This window comes from Mesoplodon bidens, assembly GCF_964165515.1.
Source record: "Mesoplodon bidens genome assembly, chromosome: 2".
NCBI classification, from domain to species: domain Eukaryota; kingdom Metazoa; phylum Chordata; class Mammalia; order Artiodactyla; family Ziphiidae; genus Mesoplodon; species Mesoplodon bidens.
Genome location: NC_138177.1, coordinates 132339969 through 132359399, shown reverse-complemented (window position 1 = coordinate 132359399; position 19431 = coordinate 132339969). Strand labels below are relative to the sequence as shown.

Here is a 19431-nt window from a genome sequence, read left to right as displayed (position 1 = left end):
AGAGGTTCTCTCTTTCCATCTAGGCTGTGAAGTTGGTAAAAGGTAATCTTGAAGCTACTGGTGGCCATCTTGTTCTATGTGGAAGAATCTGCCTAGGAATCACGTTAAATCTTGCACAATGAAAACAATGTACCAGTTAGAATGTGTTCAGTTGCAAGAAAATGAAAACCCAATTAATGGTGACTTAAGCAATGAAGACATATTACTACGTAGAGGTATACAGCCAAGGACTGGTACTGTGATTCTGTAATGTCATCAAGCATGTGGGCTCTTCTATCTTTCTGTTTTATCATCCTCAGCTTCTGGTCATTATGCATATTACTTTTGGTGGAGAGAATAAAAACTCCCCAAAGAAGTCCACATCCATATACTCAAAACTTATGAATATATAACTTTTGATGGCCAAAGGGACTCTGTAGATGTGATTTAGTTAAGAATCTTGAGATGGGAAGAGTAATCTGGTTTATCCAGGTAGGTCTAATGTAAACAATGGTCCTTATAAGAGGGAGGCAAGAGAGTCAGAGTCAGAGAAGGAAATGTGTTGAAAGAAGCAGAGGTCAGAGAAGCAGAGAGATTTGAAGATATTATGCTGCTGATTTGGAAGATGGAGGAAGGGGCCGTGAGCCAAGGAATGCAGGCAGCTTTTAAAAGGTGGCAAAGATCTAACTTCCAGAACTGTAATATAATAAATTTGTCTTTTTTTTAAGCTACTAAGTTTGTGGTAATTTGGCAATAGAAAATTAATACATCACCCATGGTTGCAAAATGGCTGTCAGAGCTCCAGGTATTTTTGTATTTAATGCAGGAAGAAGAGATAGGAGCTAGAAGGGCAGAACACACTGCATTTACCCCTTTTGTTAGAAAAGGAAAAAACGTTCACAGATGCCCTACCAGCTGACTTCCACATACACATCACTGACCAGAACTTGGACACAATGGCTACTTGTACCTGCAGGGGAGGGTAGGAATGTATCTCACTTTCCAGCTTCATTTGTTTTGTAGATGGGTTCAGTTGATTATTTTATTTATTTATTTATTTATTATTAATTTTTTTTGCAGTACGCGGGCCTCTAACTGCTGTGGCCTCTCCCGCTGTGGAGCACAGGCTCCGGACGCGCAGGCTCAGCAGCCATGGCTCACGGGCCCAGCCGCTCCGTGGCAGGAGGGATCATCCCAGACCAGGGCATGAACCCGCCTCCCCTGCATCGGCAGGCGGACTCTCAGCCACTGCGCCACCAGGGAAGTCTGGTTCAGTTCATTATTAATGAAAGCATAAGAGGTTATGTTGGGGTGTAGAACCTGGGAGTATACGATTGAAGGTACCTTTCATCTGGAAGCAAGGGCTATGGGAAAATCTTGGTCCTATGTGCTGAATGTCATTCACCCATAGCAGCCTGAGGCACAGTGATGGAGTGTCTCAGAAACTGGGCTTCTCATAATCCGGGGTTCAAGTATTTTTGGAAAATGATAATGGACAGCATTTGAGTGCCTTTGGTTGGGGAGTACTGGTGTGTGCCTTGAACCAGAGCACGGGAAGCCTGTGTTCTTCATAAGTGGATTCTTCCCATCAGGCATTTGTGGAGAGGGTCAAGCCTGCTCCCAAACTGTAAGAACGAGTGAAAGCTGAAAACTTAGTCAGAAGAAGGGCCCTAGAAAGCACAAAAGAAGGTGAGAGCTGGAGTGGAGAGGGGAAAGAGAGGTAAAATCAAGTATCCTATTAGGGATATAATGCAGAGAAATCTAGGTATGATTTTTATAAGTGTTTACCTGCTTGATAGTTCTCTTGTGGGGACAGGCTTTCCTCAGTGAGAGGCAGTGATGAGATTGGTGATCATAGTCAGAAGCTTTGATAAACTCCCTGGCATACAATGGATGTCTGGGCAAAGGATATGGCAACTGCAGCTTTTGACAAAAGTTCAGAAGCCTGCTATGGTATACCAGAAGAAACACACAGCACTGAGAACAGCAGAGTGACTTTGACAGAGCAATAAAAGCTAAAAAAAGAAAATTAAGTTGGCTTTAGTAGGGATCACCCTCATTGGCATTGACTGGACAGTAGGATTGCCTTACTAGTCCTGCCTGTTGGATAGAAGTTGGTTTGTTGGTGTGGACTTTCCAAGTATCTGAGTGAGGGAGTACCATCCTCGATCCCCATCCCCACCTCCTAAAGAAATATAGGTATACATGTATGCATAGATGTATATGTACAAAGATGATCAGTGTATCAATGTTTGTAAATAACAAAAAAGCAGAAACTGCCTAAATGTCCATCTGAAGGGGACTGGTTAAATGAATTATGCTATATTATCCATATAATGGAATGCTCCAATGCTATTTATATGGCTGATATAAATTCCATATTATATTAAAGGAATCAAGCAAGATGCAGAGCAGTGTGCAGAATATGCTCCCATTGTGGGGACTTTGTCTCTGGGGATGGGAACTCAGGCTTTTGGGAGGAAGGAAGACATATTTTTGCTTGTTCTGATTTTTTTTTTAACTGGTGGTATTATACTAGTTATCTATTGCTATATATAACAAATCACTTCAAAACTTAGTGACTAAACACCCATTTTCTTTGGTAACAATTCTAAGGGTGAGCAGTTAGGACTGGGCTCACCAAGTAGCTCTCCTGGTCTTCTCTTGGTCATGTGGCTGCAGGCGTCTGGTGATTGGACAAGAGCTGGATGATTTAACGTGGACTCATTTAAGTGTCTGGCTGTGGATGCTGGCTGTCATGTGTGCCATCTGCCTCTAGCAGGTCAGCCTCAGCTTCTTGACATGATGCCTGTGTTCAAGGAGAGTAAGAGCTGAAGTTGCAAGGCCTCTTGAGGCCTAGACTCATAGGAACTCACACAACACTTCTGCCATATTCTGTTAGTCAGAGAAAGTCACATGGCCAGCCCAGCTTCAAGGACTGAGGAAATAGACTCTTATCTCTTACAGGGAAGAGCATCGAAGAATTTGTGGCCAATTTTAATCTACCACACACACATATTACTCTTTCCAATCAAAGGCTACTTAATTAAAAAAATAAGTATGTAAACAAGTGGGACCTAACCAAATGTATGAGCTTTTGCACAGCAAAGGAAACCATAAATAAAATGAAAAGACAACCTACAGACTGGAAGAAAATAATTTCACACGATGTGACTGACAAGGGATTAATTTCCAAAATATACAAACAGCTCATGAAACTCAATATCAAAAAAACAAACAACCCAATCAAAAAAATGGACAGAAGACCTAAATAGACATTTCTCCAAAGAAGACACACAGATGGCTAACAAATACATGAAAAGATGTTCAACATCACAAATTGTTAGAGAAATACAAATCAAAACTACAATGAAATATCACCTCACACCACTCAGAATGGCCGCCATCAAAAAGTCTACAAATAGTAAATGCTGGAGAGCATGTGGAGAAAAGGGAGCCCTCCTACACTGTTGGTGGGAATGTAAATTGGTGCAGTCACTATGGAAAACAGTTTGGAGGTTCCTTAAAAACTAAAAATAGAGTTACCATATGATCTAGCAATCCCACTCCTGAGCATATATCCAGAGAAAACTCTAATTCAGAAAGATACATGGACCCCAATGTTCATAGCAGCACTATTTACAATAGCCAAGACATGGAAGAAACCTAAGTGTCCATCAACAGATGAATGGATAAAGAAGATGTGGTACGTATATATAATGGAATATTACTCAGCCATAAAAAGAATGAAATAATGCCATTTGTAGCAATATGGATGGACCTAGAGGTTATCATACTAAGTGAAGTAAGTCAGAAAGAGAAATATCATATGATATCACTTATATATGGAATCTAAAAAACAGTATGGATGAACTTTTCTGCAAAACAGAAAGAGACTGACAGACATAGAAAACAAACTTATGGTTACCACAGGGGAAGCAGGGGAAGGGATAAATTGGGAGTATAGGATTAACAGATATACACTGCTGTATAAGAAATGGACAACAAGGATTTACTGTATAGCACAGGGGACTATATATATATAGTCACTTTGCTGTACAACCTGAAACTAACACAATATTGTAAATCAACTATACTTCAATAAAAAAAATAAGTATCAATGCTATTTGTAATAAATTTATAGTATTTTAATAATTTGGTGGAACTTTGGAGATTAGTATAAAAACCGTCTAATTGTACAGAAAAGGAAACTGTGGTCAGAAAGGTAAAGTATTTTGGATAAGACAACATAGTAACAGCACCAGGATTAGAACCAGGTCTCTGACTTCCAGGCGTGTACTCTTAATTCCACAGTAGGATTCCTTTTTGCAAACAAAGCTTATTAGTGATCTTTGTTCTAGAGAACCTGACAACATAGCTCTACTGCTTTTATACTTAAGAACTTTAAAGGTTATAGCTCAACCAAGCAAAGGAAAAGACTAAAGAAAGAATCCAAGAAACAATTCTGAGAAAAGTAAAATGGGAATTTGAATTATCTAGGTTATCTAGTCTCATTGCTCCATTTTTCTTAAAGAAACATAACCTTAGTGTATCTCTAGAATAAATAATTCACCAGGTCATAACTAACTTGGTTAAAATTGCTTTATGAAATGTTCAAATGGGTCTAGATGATTTTTCCTCTTGGGATATTTTTAAAAACAAATGTACTGGGACTTCCCTGGTGGCAGAGGGGTTAAGAATCCACCTGCCAATGCAGGAGACATGGGTTCCAGCCCTGGGCCAGGAAGATCCCCCATGCCACAGAGCTACTAAGCCCCTATTGCCACCACTACTGAGCCTGCGCTCTAGAGCCCATGAGGCACAACTACTGAGCTCGCGTGCCACAGCTACTGAAGCCCGCGTGCCTAGAGCCCATGCTCTGCAACAAAGAGAAGCTACCACAATGAGAAGCCCATGCACCGCAAGAAAGAGTAGCCCCCGCTCGCCACACTAGAGAAAGCCCACGTGCAGCAACGAAGACCCAATGCAGCCAAAAATAAACAAACAAACAAACAAACAAACAAACAAACAAAAAACCAAATGTACTGTCAAGTATATTCAAGTTATTCTTGTTGATTCCGCTGGGAATTTAAGTGTTCTCTAACAGCTCTGCTTAGTCTTTAATTAATGTAATCTTTATTATTAATTGGTTGGTTAATGAATTTTTAATTAATTCAGCAAAATGTTTATTGTGAACCCACTAATTCAAAATATTGTACTGACAATTGTAAAGAATATAAAATAGAATAAGGTATTTACTCTCCTCTTAGGAAGCTTAAATTCTTGTTGGGGGCAAACATGTATATAGCTAACTATAACACAAAGAGGAATGAATTAGATGCTGTAAGGGAGATATTAGCAAAGTGGAATAAGAATATAGCAGAACAATTGTAGTAATGCCAGCTGGGCAGAGTAGTAAAGGCTATATCATTTGTGGCAGAAAGGAAGAAGAACCAAAAGAAACTTTTTCTATATATAGAGTGGTTAATAGAATTTCTTTACAGGAAGTGGAAGTTGGGGAATTTAAAAGGTTTAAATGCTTAAGATGCATGTCTGGGTTATTGGGAACCCTCAGAACAGATAGTCATTTTTTCCCTATAAGGGGATTTTTGGGGTACATAAAGTTCTGAATTGAAGAATCCCTGTAATCATTATTACGTATGGATATCTGGATTAGATGGAGTCTACCGAACAATTAAAATCAAAGTTCTAGCATGCCAAGGAAGCAAAAGCAGGTAAGTAGACTTTCTAACAGAATTATCCATTAACAGACTTACTTCTTTTTGGGTTTGCTAACACAATACAATAGATTGTAAACTTTGATGAAAGAGGGGGAGACACAGGAAGATAACTTCTTAATTTATGTATTTTTAATTTTTATATTAAAGGTTTATCTTATGTTCATTCATTGACATTTTCTTTTGTGTTCAAAGATCACCTGAATAAAAAGGCAAACAGCCAGGCAGAAGTTCCTTAAAAGATAACAACAAGAGAAAAATGTTCAAGTTGGCCCAAGTTGCAGTAAGAATGAGTGGTAAAATATTTCTGTTCATCAGAAGCCCATAAACTACTCCTTTCAGAGCCTTGAAATCCTGAGAACGAGCTGATGTGAGGATGCAGTTTTAACCAGTTATTGTTGCTTTTTTGGTTTAAATAAGACCTGGAGTCTCGTTTTATGAGTGTCTATGTTATTTTTTCAACATCTGGTCACCTTATGATATGCAGCAGCTAATGGAGCACAGGATGTATATCATTGGATAAATAAGAACACTGTATTTTTCTTGAGGGACAACACATATTCTTGGGACTTTTATTGAGTTATGTTTTACTAGTCCTAAAATATTTAGAGTTATATACTTAAAAGATACAGAGCATAGGTATTACATCCACGGAAAGTATTTTAGTCAGTGAATGCTCAATGTAGCAGGTAGAGATGAACTTAGCACGTCTTGTAGACTTAACTGGGAACAGACTCTTCAGCCATAAAATGCACTTAACAGTCTATTTAATAGTGGTGAGGTCCTTGAAAATGCAATATCCATGCTAATCTCACCGTTTTCTAAATCACAGATGAAAAATAGGTCAGTTAGGCAGAGCCTTCTCTTTCTATTTAAAGTGTGACATTTAATCTATTTAAACAAAACTATCTATTTAAACAATCTATTTACCAAAACTTTATTAATTCAATGTAAGATAAGCGTGCTGAGAAAGTAGAGAAGTTTATGAAGAACACAAAGTTTTCCAAAATTTGATCTGGATGTCTTAGGTTTTAGGACGCAATAAAAATCTCTGCTTGGTGGTTTTGATCAAATCGGTAACACCAAGGAGAGACCAGGAAAAAAAGCAAACCAGAATGTAATTAAATCTTACACTGTGAAATGGATTAAAGGAACTGAGTATTTTACAAAAAGTAAGAGGCAAAAATTAAAAAAGGAGCCTCCAGAGAAAGACTTTCCACTTCCCTGATGCCTCTAGGGAAAATTCATTTGGGAAGAGGAGTATACACAGACAGAAAAACTTCCAGCAGAGAACAAACCAAAGAGTCAAATTAGGGCTTAATGTAACTAGATACCAGCCTTGGTGCATTTCATTTAAACCACAGTATTCTGTAGAAGTCTATGGAGAGGAAAATGCAGGGTATCTGATAAATCATAATTGCACTTCACTGGGGTCTATTTTGGAGAATCACTGTTCACACTTTTCTTCTCCAGCCCCCTCATTTATTTGAATAGGATTTAGTACTCTCTGGCCCCAACCTCGCAATCAGCCCAAATGCATACCTAGGGTAATGCAATAGTTCCAATCCTTCCCAAGAACAATTATAAAGAACAAGAGCTCCATTATTTGGATAGTAAACACAACGATACTCTACTACAGCTTTGTATAGGGGTTTTGGGGAAAACTTGCGGCTGTTTTTTGTTTGTTTGTTTTTAATTTTTCTTATCATATGTTCTTGCGTTGCAGGTGTCAACTGAAGGGAGAGGATGTTTTCCTTTTCCTAGCCCTCTTCTTCTCCAGATCCTGAAAGAAATCCTAGAGGAGAAAGGGCACCCAGAGGTTATGAACTGACTACTGTGGATTCAATAATAGATAAGTTCTGTTCAGTTCAACTCTTATTCCAGAAAACTAACTCCATCAATTATAGAAAATAACTTTTTATAGATAGTTTTTTCCAAACCTGCCTTCACTGCATATACAGAAAGGATTATTTTCCTTCACACCATCAAAGCACCTAGGTTCTTCCCTTCATTTTATGAAAATCATTCAGGAGATATATAATAGCTACTACTATTGGGCACATGTGGTATCTGATTTTTTTTTTTTTTTGCGGTACGCGGGCCTCTCACTGCCGCGGCCTCTCCCGCCGCGGAGCACAAGCTCCGGACGCGCAGGCTCAGCGGCCATGTCCCACGGGCCCAGCCGCTCCGCGGCACGTGGGATCCTCCCGGACTGGGGAACAAACCCGCGTCCCCTGCATCGGCAGGCAGACTCTCAACCACTGCGCCACCAGGGAAGCCCCTCTCATTTAGATTTTTAAATCCAAGTTCCTAGAGGCAGAGTGCTACTACTGACAATATCTGCCATCTCCTTTCTCATTAAAACCAAACCCAAACCCACGGTAAAACAAAATGGTGATAAAAAAAAAAAAATCACACCCTACGTATTTTGTGTCCTGCCCCTCTCCTCAGAGCTCTTTTTTAGTTTGGTAATCTTTTTTAAAAATTGGTGAGCAAAAGCTAGGAAGCAAAGGCTTTATTTTGTGATTTACCTGTTTTTCTGGTATGGACTTTCATTCTGTACTACAAATAAAAATTTACTTAAAAATCTGACTTTAAATCTTGATGTATTTACTGTAAAATTTACAAGTTGGAACCTCCTACCATCTTGATTTATATGATTTTAAAACGGAGTTCTTTTCATTTCCCTTGGGGAGACTTTTTGGTTTGAATAGTTCTTACTGGCAGGTTGCCTCCTTTATATTTAGCCCAAATTTTCATTTTCAAAGACCATTTTAGACAAGTACCACGATAGCTCTAGCCAATGGATCTGTGGGCCACATAATAGAGTGTGACAATCCACTCACCTGTGAAAGACACTGAAGATAAAGTAATAAAGTTGCATTTGTGTTATCACATGGGCTTTACAAATCTACTTAAACATTGGCCCATCCGTGTTTCTCATTATTGGAAATTATAGATGTTTATAATCCTCCAAAATATGTTGGGCTAAGTTATATCATATATTTAAATTTAAATTCAAAGTCCTGGACTGAGAGAGATGTAGATTTGTGACACTCCTTGGAGGTTTGGGGGTCCATGAACCAATGAATATATTGCATTGTCACATTAAAGATCTCTTTTTATCTGTAAAGATATAAGCACCATCCTATATTTTAATAACTTTTAAAAACAGAATTTTAAAATCTTATGAGTTTATAAAGCTTAGACTTCCATACCAAATTATACCTGTGGACCTTTATACATTTATATTTCTTCTGTCTTATTTAAATAACATCTGGATAAAAATAAAGATATAAAAATGATGTTCTTAGAATTGTTCCTAGATTCTGTGACAATAACACCATTCCAACTATATGGCAGGAACATGTATTATTTCTTTTATGGTCCAAATTGACAAAACTATATGTATGATTATGTACATATATACAGTTGAAAACTCTGTATTTGTATGAGAGTAATTCCAAGTGGCATCTGAAATTGACAGCAGATATAACAATAATTTATATTCTCCTGGGCTGTATACAATACTGGTCTATAAACACCTTAAGGGCAGGTTATTTATTCAAAAACTATTTGTTGAATAAATGAATATATCCATAAGTAATTATAGATAAACTTGATTAGCTTCATTTAAGCAGTAAAGAAATTTAAATAATTATACTTTCACAGTAGATAATGCAGTTTTATGTTGATTCCACTTTGGTCTCTTTCAAATAGGGGCTTAGTTTCTGAAGTTCCCAAAACAGTTCATCTCATCTATAAGGCTATTTGGTGGTTTGAAACAAGGGTAATTCTGTGCGTGTGCGTGTGTGTGTTTGTGTGTGTGTGTAAAAAGGGAGAGGGAAGGGAAGGGAGAGGAAGGAAGAGGGGGAGAGGGAAGAGAAAGGTAAGTTGAATACTCTATAAAGAGAATCTTTCCCGTATCAACTATTTGGCTACCCACCGGAATAATTTACATAACAAAGACAGAATAACTACTTGATTCTTTTTCTTTATTTACCAGTTGTCAAAATAATGAGTGGCTTGCTAGCTTCCTCCATTGGTGACCTTTTCTTTTTTTAAAGTATCTTTATGAGCGCATGGGCAATGTGACAGACAATTCACATTTGATGTGTTTCAGTCCACTGTAGTTATTATGCTTACTGATGCTCAGTGTGTCCCATCCGTGGCCCTTGGGAGTGTCTTCAAGGTGGCTCTGTGGTCTTTCTGACATTGACCCTAGTAGTCTTTGATAGCTTCCTTGATACCTGGTGAACAAAACTTTCCATTTATTTTTATGTATTTCTTTTCCAAACCTGTAATTAGCTACTTCTCCTGTGATCTCCCTTTCATTTTTAGTAGAAATGGTGTTTCAAGACTACAGTCTGTATGCTAAGGATGCTCATTGAGTTGGTCTTTGTTTTTAGTCCTTTCAGTAAAAAGAGCTAGGAAATATTTCCTCCCTCCCTCCCTCCCTTTCCCTCCCTCCTTCCTTCCCCTTCTCTCTCCCTCCCTTTTTTCTCCTCAGTAATTAGGTAAAATAAATCATAAGTTCATATTGATACTTAACTTCTATCTTACACCTTTTACTCCTTTCCCACACCAAGAATCCTGGTATCAAAATACCGGGATGGTAGGATCTGAATACCACATAAATCTTCATTTTCTTTACCCCACTTTACACATACAGTAGTCGTAGAATTTATTATTCTAACGCTAATCCTAATGCCAACAACATGAGTTACTAACAACAATCATTTAATTTTTTTAACAGATCTTTTTTTTCTTAGGGTATATTGCACTTGGGATACATCATTAAATTACAGTGTTTTAAAGTCACTTGGGGGAATTCCCCAGTGGTCCAGTGGTTAGGACTCCACACTTCCACTGCTGGGGGCCCTTGTTCGATCTCTGGTCGGGGAACTAAGATCCCTCAAGCCATGCAGCATGGCCAAAAAAGAAGAAATACTAAAGTCACTTGGAACATTTATTCTCTGTGTAGTTGAGCCACCAATTGGATACACGTTGTATCCAAATTTCTTTTGTTTCATTCTATTTCTGGTTTTGGGGGATTTATTTTTTTCCACTTAATTTTGTCTTATAATTAACTTAATTTTCAAAGTTCATAATCATACTAAGGACAGTCTTCATCAATATTTTGTCTTTTGTTAGGGGTGCAAAAAATGAAAATGAATGAAAGTAACAAAGATTCATGTTTAATTATAGTCCTGACATCTATTTGCTGTATTTCTTAGGGAAATTACACAATGTCTCAAACCAGCATTTCCAAAAAGTGTGTTTCATGAACCACTCTGTAGGGTGGGATGTCAGAGTTGGGTTGGGGTGTGGGGATAGGATTTCATGGTTAATGTCTGAAAATTCTGTATTCTCTTGGAGAGTCATGACTTATAATAACACACAAAAGCCTCTGAGAAAACCTGGAGTAAAGAATCCTTTTTTAGATTTGTGTAACCCATTGTTTTCAAACTTATCTCTGTATCAAGAGACGGTCCCCATACTTTTCTTTTACCTTTTTTTTTTCTTTGACAATAGGTATCACACTGAATGACAGTTCTGTGGAACATACTTTGGGAAATGTTGATCTCAAGTTTCCTTGTATGTCCAAAAAGGATAATAATACCTGTTCTACCATTCTCAGGGTTATTGTGAGGATCAAGTAAATTGGATATGAACAACTTTTAGCATATAAAAGAGAACAGTATTTTGCCAATGGCTATATGGAAATTTGGAGGTTCACTCTAACTCTATGCTGCTTAGGTGGACTTATTCCCTGGAGGAGGCAAAGGTATGATGAAACCTGGAGATTTCAGGAGAATGGCAAATGACATATAAGGGTCAATTGAGGAAGATGTACAGAGAAGAAAAAATTATTTCGGAAAACAGCTATGATCAGATGAATGGTTTTCACCTAGAATCAGGGAAGTCCTGGGCTTGATATAGAAAAGGGCTTGTTTTCTTAATAAGTGAAAGTGATCTAGGGACAGGACTAGAAACTACTATAAAAGTATGATTTGTGTGAGGAAGTTTGCCTAGTACATTGAGTATTCAGAGTACCTTTGATAAGGTATGTACTAGTTTGTTTGGGCTGCCATACAGAAAACCAGAGACTGGGTGGCTTAAACAACAGAAATGTATACTCTCATACTTCTGGAGGCTAGAAGTCCAAGATCAAGGTGTCAGTGGGGTTGGTTCCTCCTGAGATTTCTCTCCTTGGCTTGTAGACTGCCATCTTCTCCATGTCTTCACATTGTCCTATGCGCATAGGCATGTCTGTTGCCAAATTTCCTCATCTTATAAGGATACCAGTCATAATGAATTCGGTTCTACCCTAATGACCTCATTCAAAATACATTTACTGAGCATCTGTTATATATAGGCACTGGACCTTCAGAGGTGATAGTACCTAGTGGAGGGAAAGAGCAGGAATAGGTATACAGATGTAGTGGTGGGGCAGTTCAGGTATGAATTAGAGGCTTTGACGTTCCTTCCACTATTTATTCAGTGAATATTTTAAGCATCAACTTTGTTCTAAATACTGTGTCAGAAGCTATTGGGTTGGGAGGCAGAAAGGAGAGACTGATACCAACTGTCATCATTTGAAGATACATCTTTTATCATGTATTGATATTTCTGAAATTATATGTGTTTTACAATCATAGTAAGTTTAGATGGTAACTTTTGTTTCTCTCTCAGTGGTGCATAAAATAGCGGTGCTTCTTACAACTGACAGAGCCAATTAGATTTAATAAAACATGATTTTTGGTCTGCCAAACACAGTTCTTATTCACAAGATGCTTAATATTTATGATCCTGTGATGTACTGGATTTCCTCCTACCCACCTAATATCCTTCATCAGCTTGCCTTTCTCCTCTTGGCCTTAAATATGTGTGTACTCAAGTATGGTTGTCTATTTTCTTTTTGTACCGTCTCCATGTTTCTTCAGCCAAATGAAAGATGTTCATATCTCTATCTTCAGCCCCAACTTCTTTCCTGGGCTCTGATTCAAAACTGGTACTTGAATATTACTACTTTGTTGTCTTGATGTCACCTCAAACTTAATACAATGCATCATATTTCCCTCCAAGCCAGTTTCTCCTTTAGGCTTCTCTAGATCTTTCAGTTCTTCTGGTAATTCAGACTTGACACCATGGGAGCCATGCTTGACTTTCCCCTCTCCTTTGTTTCACTTCTACATATCTACTGTATTACCAAGACCTGTATATTCCTCCTCTGGCATTGATCTCTTCCTTTCCAGTTCCACTATTGCCATCTCAGTCCTGGCTCTTGTCTAATCATGCATGGACTACTAAAAAGATTTCTACTTCTACCTCTGATTTATCTTATCCCTTATTACTACTTTAAATTTTCTCTAACACTTTACTGTACACTTGCTAAAAGTCATTACATGCTAAGTCATTCAATGGTCCCTTACTGATCACTGAATAAATTCTGAACACCACAGCCTGGTATTCAAAACTCTCCACAATTAGTCCTTTCCAGCTTCATCACCCACCATCTCAACTGGCGGAAATGTTCTGCACTTTTCAACCGCTACAACTTTGGCTTGAACCATTTCCTTTGTCTAGAGTCCTACTCCCATCCTCCTGGCTTATGAAGGCTCAGGCTTTCTTTCAAAGCTCAGCTGACTTCTCCAAGGAAAGCATTTCCTGATAGTTCTTAGTTTACAGTGAACCCTCTTCTCTGAACTCCTACAGTACTTAATGCATATACCAGTAATCTGACATTTAGCATCTGTTCTTCTATCCTCTTATGCATGAAAATGACTTTCCAATGAGAATTAAATCTCTTGAGGTCAGGGACTTGGCCATATTTCTTCATATTTCCAGGGCCGATGTTCTTTTAAACACAGTAGGATGAAATTTTATTTTTGGAAGTTTACCTAGCCCACTCATTCATTTCATAGATGAAGAAACCAAGATCCAGAGAGTTGTTCAGATCCACTTAGTATAAAGCCATAGCTAAAGCCAAATATTTGCTGGTAGTTACGGATTACAGAGGGGTTGGCTTTTACAGAATGGCAAGATTCAGAAGGGGGATATGAGGGCATTCTTTGACTAAAGGAAGGGGATGTGGTTATTATTTGCAAGTTTGGGCACAGGTGATCCAAGCTGACTGATGGGGATTGTGTGGTGGCTACTGGAGGGCAGGGCTGCTCTTCTGCATCACCAACAGTCTCTCAAAAATGGCTGGACGTTCAATACTCTTTCTTCCATGAAGTGACTTCCCAGCCTTAATACCTTCTTCTTTGCAGGCATGTAGCTTGAGGAAAGTAAAGCAGGTTGGCTTTCTGGCTCCTCGAGGGCACAGGTCCAGAGGAAGATCTCCTGCCCGCTGGTGAGGACGAGCCATGGGGCTGTTCACTGTGGGAAGAGAGCCAGGACGCGCCCCTGACAAGAATCCGTGGACTAAGCAGCCTTTCAGGCCTTGGCCCCGATCCCAGGAAAGAAGAGCAAGGGGCTTTCCACCTGCCCCAAGCCTCACCCAGACGCCAGGCCTCTCGGGTTCCAGCCGCTGGGGCTCCGCCTCCGAAGCCGGCCGCCTCCTCTCCGCGCCTTTTCCCCGCCCCTCCCCTCACGCTCGACGGGCTCGCTCCCGCGCAGGGCACGCGGGCGGCGCGCGAGCACGCGGAGGCGGAAGGAAGGGCGGCGGGGCGCTCCGCCGCGGGGGCGAGCGCGCAGGCGCCTTCCTGGGACCGGTTGCGGCGCGAATCCTCGCGTTCCGCGGGCTGCGGGGTAAGAGGTGGGGGTCCCTGCTGTTCTGGGGCGCCCGGCCGGGGTGGGGAGAGACTGGGGCTGGCGGCCCGGCTCCCGGCACCGCTTCACTCAGAGGAACGGCACGCGAGGCCTCCGCAGACCAGCCCGCAGGCTCGCTTGGGAGTCGGCTGGGGGACGCGGTGACGGTGGGGGGCCCTGCGCTGGAGCGGCTTGGCACCCTAGTTCCTGCGGTCCTGAGGGTCTGGCCCGCTGGAGAAAGGGAGAGACACATCAGGAGGGGTCCCTTTGGCGAGACGTGCTCACCTGGGATAGCAGTAGTCCGTGGCTGTGGTGTCCACCTGGGGGAGGGACCTTTCAGGCTGAAAGGAGCAAGTTCGGCCCTGGGACGTGGACGGCTGACTTTTTTTTCTGTCCAGACGCACCCTCGGGGCAAAGTAGGACGGAAAACTCCTCTGCTGCCCGCGTGGCAACTTCGTGGCGCGAGGATGGGTTAGGAAGTTACTGTGCTTTGCTTTACAGATGGGAAAAGTAATAACCCTTTTTACTGTTCAAGGAGAAGAGATCGGTTAAAAGTCTCACATAATATCTTTAACCATAAAGGACTCAGTAAAATTAGGTACTTCCCTTCACACACGAAGATCTCCATTCAGCAAATATAATACTTTATGAGCACCTGCTTTCTGCCAACATTGTTCTAAGCGCAGGGAACCAAGCCACGAGTAAGGTAGGAGGATCCCTACTTGCCTGGAGCTTCTATTCTAGTTGGCAAATAAATGTAATTTCCTTTATACTTTTTAATTGGAATATAACGTACAAGAAAATACACAAATCATAAATTGTAACTAGTTGATTTATCATTACGTAAACACATCTTTTAACCACCACTCAAATCAGGAAGCAACATTCACAGCATCTTCTCAGAAGACCTTCCTGGAGACCTCTCCCAATCGCCATCCCCTTTCCTCCCCAAAGGTAACCTCTTTCCTGATTTCTAACACCACAGATTAGTTTTGCCTATTTATGAGCCTTTTGTAAATTGAACCATATGGTGTGCATTCTTTGGTGTCTAGCTTTTTAAACTCAAGGTTATGTTTGTGAGATTGTTTCATGTTGTGTGAAAATATTATTTCTGATAGTGAAAAGAATTAGGAAGAAAATAAAAGAAGGTAACGGTACAAAACGGAAACCTTAGTAAGGGTGGTCAGGGATGAACTTTCTGAGGGGATGACTTGAGGTATAATATAAATGACAAAAGATTGGCCAGTGAGCTGACTTAAGAGCGTTCCAAGCAAAGGGAATGGAATTGGAAAGGAACTGAGGTATGAATGAAATGGGCAGGTTCTAGAAAGAGGGAAGACCTTGTGGGAAAGTGGGAGGAGATGAAATTGGAGAGGTAGGCAGGATCTTATGGCTGAGGTACTTGGATTTTATTCTAAGTGTAATAGATGCCAGAAAGAGATGTTTTTGATGTCCTTCAGTTTCTAACATGAGCCACTTGTGGAGGATGTGAAGGCCTACCCATTTTACTCATTAAAGAAACCCTACAAAAGTGGCAATACTTGTCACTTACTGGGGATTAGGACATGTTGGGAGACAAAATCATCTTTTGTATTGTCAGGATTTATATTAATTTAGACACATAATATGCATCCAAAATCAGATTTAAAACACAGTTTAGAAATTAGTTATCTGTTTTCCACTGTAAAATATTCTTTTCAAGTTGTTGCTTAGCTTCTGCTTGAACCTGTCAAAGAGAAACTCCTTTCTCAAGAAGAAGCTAATTTAATTTTTGGACGGCTCTAGTTGTTAGAAAAGTTTTTCTAATATTTAATCTAATATTGGTCATCAGTTCTGGATCCATACAGAACTGATAATTATCATCTGTTATCTGTTGCCTCCCTTTAAATACTCAAGCAGTTGATTTTTGTTGGTTTTTTCACATTTAAGTGCAGAACTTTGAATTTATTTGAATTTATCCCTGTAATGATTTCTGGAGTTAGATTTGGTCCATCATAGATGTTGTCCAAATCTTTTTGGATATGATTCTCTCATCTGTCAGCTGTTCCACCTTTGTGCTTCTTTTTAATTTTTTAATTTTTTTAATTTTTTAATTTATTTGTTTATTTTTGGCCGTGTTGGGTCTTTGTTGCTGTGCGCGGGCTTCCTCTACTTGGGGCTACTCTTTTTTTGTTGTTGTTGAGGTGCGCGGGCTTCTCACTGAGGTGGCTTCTCTTGTTGCAGAGCATGGGCTCTACGTACACAGGCTTCAGTCATTGTGGCTCGTGGGCTCTAGAGCGCAGGCTCAGTAGTTGTGGCACACGGGCTCAGCTGCTCCGCGGCATGTGGGATCTTCCCAGACCAGGGCTTGAACCCATGTCCCCTGCATTGGCAGGTGGACTCCTAACCACTGCACCACCAGGGAAGCCCCATCTTTGTGCTTTTAACAAACTTGATCAGAAAAGTTCCGTGGTGGCCTAGTGGTTAGGATTCCTTGCTTTCACTGCCGGGGGCCTGGGTTCAATCCCTGGTTGGGGAACTGAGATCCTGCAAGCCACGTAGTGCAGCCAAAAACCAAAAAAACTTGATCAGCATGTTATTAGTTAAGCATTATGTTCTTTTAAAGTTTATTATGATTATTAAATATTGTGGATTATTGATTTAACTTGTTTGTATTAGTGATTTAAATTTCCAAGATGGAATATTAGTTAAGCTGTATTTTTAAATCCAGGAATTAGCATTTGTAAAGTCAATTTTAAACTTGATATCTCAGGAGAAAATAGAGTGTTGTATTGCAATTCTGAAATATATAGTGCAATGCGTTGTTAAAAGGGGCTTTTTGAGTTAGACTAAAAAAGGATTTGAAAAGTTTATAATGGCCTATAAACTGTGTCAAACCTGAAATCAACATCGGAAAGTGAGTTAATTTTAATTTTTCCTCCTACCTTGCCTCTGTGGTAGAATTTCTAATGAACAGTGGAATGATCAAAGGTGGATGCAGTAGGAGGGAGGAAAGAAAAGGGGAATTTATATAAACCAAATTTGAATAATATAGTCACATAGCCTTATTAAATGCTTTGAGTCATTCTACCTGATTGAGATGCTAGACTTATTAGTTCTAGAGTTGTCCCTTGCTATTTTTAAGTAAGAAAATACTTTTTTTTTTTTTTTTTTGTGGTACGCGGGCCTCTCACTGTTGTGGCCTCTCCCGTTGTGGAGCACAGGCTCCGGACGCACAGGCTCAGCGGCCATGGCTCACGGGCCCAGCCAATCCGTGGCATGTGGGATCTTCCCAGACCGGGGCACGAACCCGTGTCCCCTGCTTCGGCAGGCGGACGCTCAACCACTGCGCCACCAGGGAAGCCCAGAAAATACTTTTTTGACCTGTAGGTAGAATATGCCAATTTTTCCCTAAAATTTTCATTTATATATTAATTGCATTTTTCTGAATATATGTAAATTAAATTACATCCTGTGGTTAAAACGGCCCATGATTTTTCAAATCTTTGAACTTTTAGAACCCCGACCCAACAGGGAAAAAGTAAAAAAAAAATGAAGCATGTAAGTGGTTAATTGTATTTTACTGCTTTTGTATTTTCTCTTAAGAGTTGGGGCTATTCTTATTGATTCTTACAAAGGTTCATTCTCTAGAATGGAAAGTTGGTGTAGTTAGTTCAAGTATATTTTGGAAGAAAAGAAAAATCAAACTACGTAAATTACTTTAGTGGAAGGTTTTCTCAAGCTGAATATAAAAATAAAAGTGCTCTTTCTGTCTACACCAAAGGTAAAATCACCCCTTTGTTTATCTTTGTGGTCTTGTTTTTACCTGTAGGTGAAAATTCTCTGTTTAGAACTGACCTACTATCTACATATCTTGGTTGTTTTTCTTCACTCAGAAATATTTCCTTGTGAGAGCAGATCCTTACTGTATCTTTAGATATATTGAGTCACATTTAATGGTGAGAGCTACCTTTTGAGGTACATTTCCCAACTAGAGGACTAGGGGATAAGGAACTTAAAATTATCTCCTTTCCTCGATTCCCCGCCTCCGCTTCCCCCATTTCTCCTTCTTTCTACTTGGTTTAATGGGTTTGTTGTTGTAGATGCTATGCTCAGCTAACTCTTGGTATCTTTTTTCTTTTTTCCTGCAGGCTACTTCTTCATAGACATAAAAATCAATATTTGACTGGAAACGAAGCATCACTTAAAATCCTCTCAAATTCCTAATTCCAAAGAATTGATAACATTTCTGTAATCAAGAAAAGAAGTGATTGACTGCATGTTAAAAGTATTCCAGCATTGGTCCTGTTATTTTTCCTCTCCCTAAACTTGAGAAGAAATATGGAGAAATGCTACTTGATGACAGCTGTTGTCTTACTAGGACTAACAGTACGGTGGACAGTTTCTCTTAATTCTTACTCAGGTAATGCACTTTTTGTTTAAGATAGGTAAATACTTTTTTGAATCATTTTTCTTGTTTGTTTTTTGAGGTTTTTAGTTTTTGGTAATAGTTTATAGTCTTCTGACCGGGACAGAGAAGAATTTTAGGTTTTATTGGTGTAGTCAAGAAAATACACTTAAGCATCTAATTCTAATAAACAGAATTTGTATAACAGCTAAATAGAAGCATGGGCTTTGTGATAATGATAAAACAAAGATGTGTTTTAACTGGGAAGATGACAGGTTGAGAAAAAATTATCTATTAGGCACTGAAGAGAGAAATGAGCTAGTACTTCAAAGGGGGAGCAGAATCAAAAGAGGCTTTTTTGTTTGTTTAGGGTAGAGAAGGCATGTTACTACATTGAAAGGAAGAGACCAGTGGAGAATAAGATTGGGGACGATGTGAGGGAAAGGGAGGAGGAATTGATGGATTGTGGTCCTGGAGGCTGGGGATGGGATTAAATTGAACCTTGTGAGTATTTATTTAATACTTCTCATGTTCCAGGCATTATGCTAAGTGCTAGAAATTCCAGGTGAA

At 39.6% G+C, this 19431-nt stretch overlaps 1 protein-coding gene across 1 annotated transcript in view; it reads left to right on the top strand.

Annotated features, from left to right (window-relative positions):
* Positions 1-14355: 14355 nt before the first annotated feature.
* The window catches only part of ALG6 (ALG6 alpha-1,3-glucosyltransferase), a 56607-nt gene continuing 51531 nt past the window's right edge, over positions 14356-19431 (top strand). The window contains exons 1-2 of the mRNA XM_081225792.1: positions 14356-14474; positions 18605-18876. Coding sequence (XP_081081918.1) covers positions 18795-18876 — 82 coding nt within the window. The 5' untranslated portion in view covers positions 14356-14474; positions 18605-18794. The remainder of the gene's footprint in view (positions 14475-18604; positions 18877-19431) is intronic.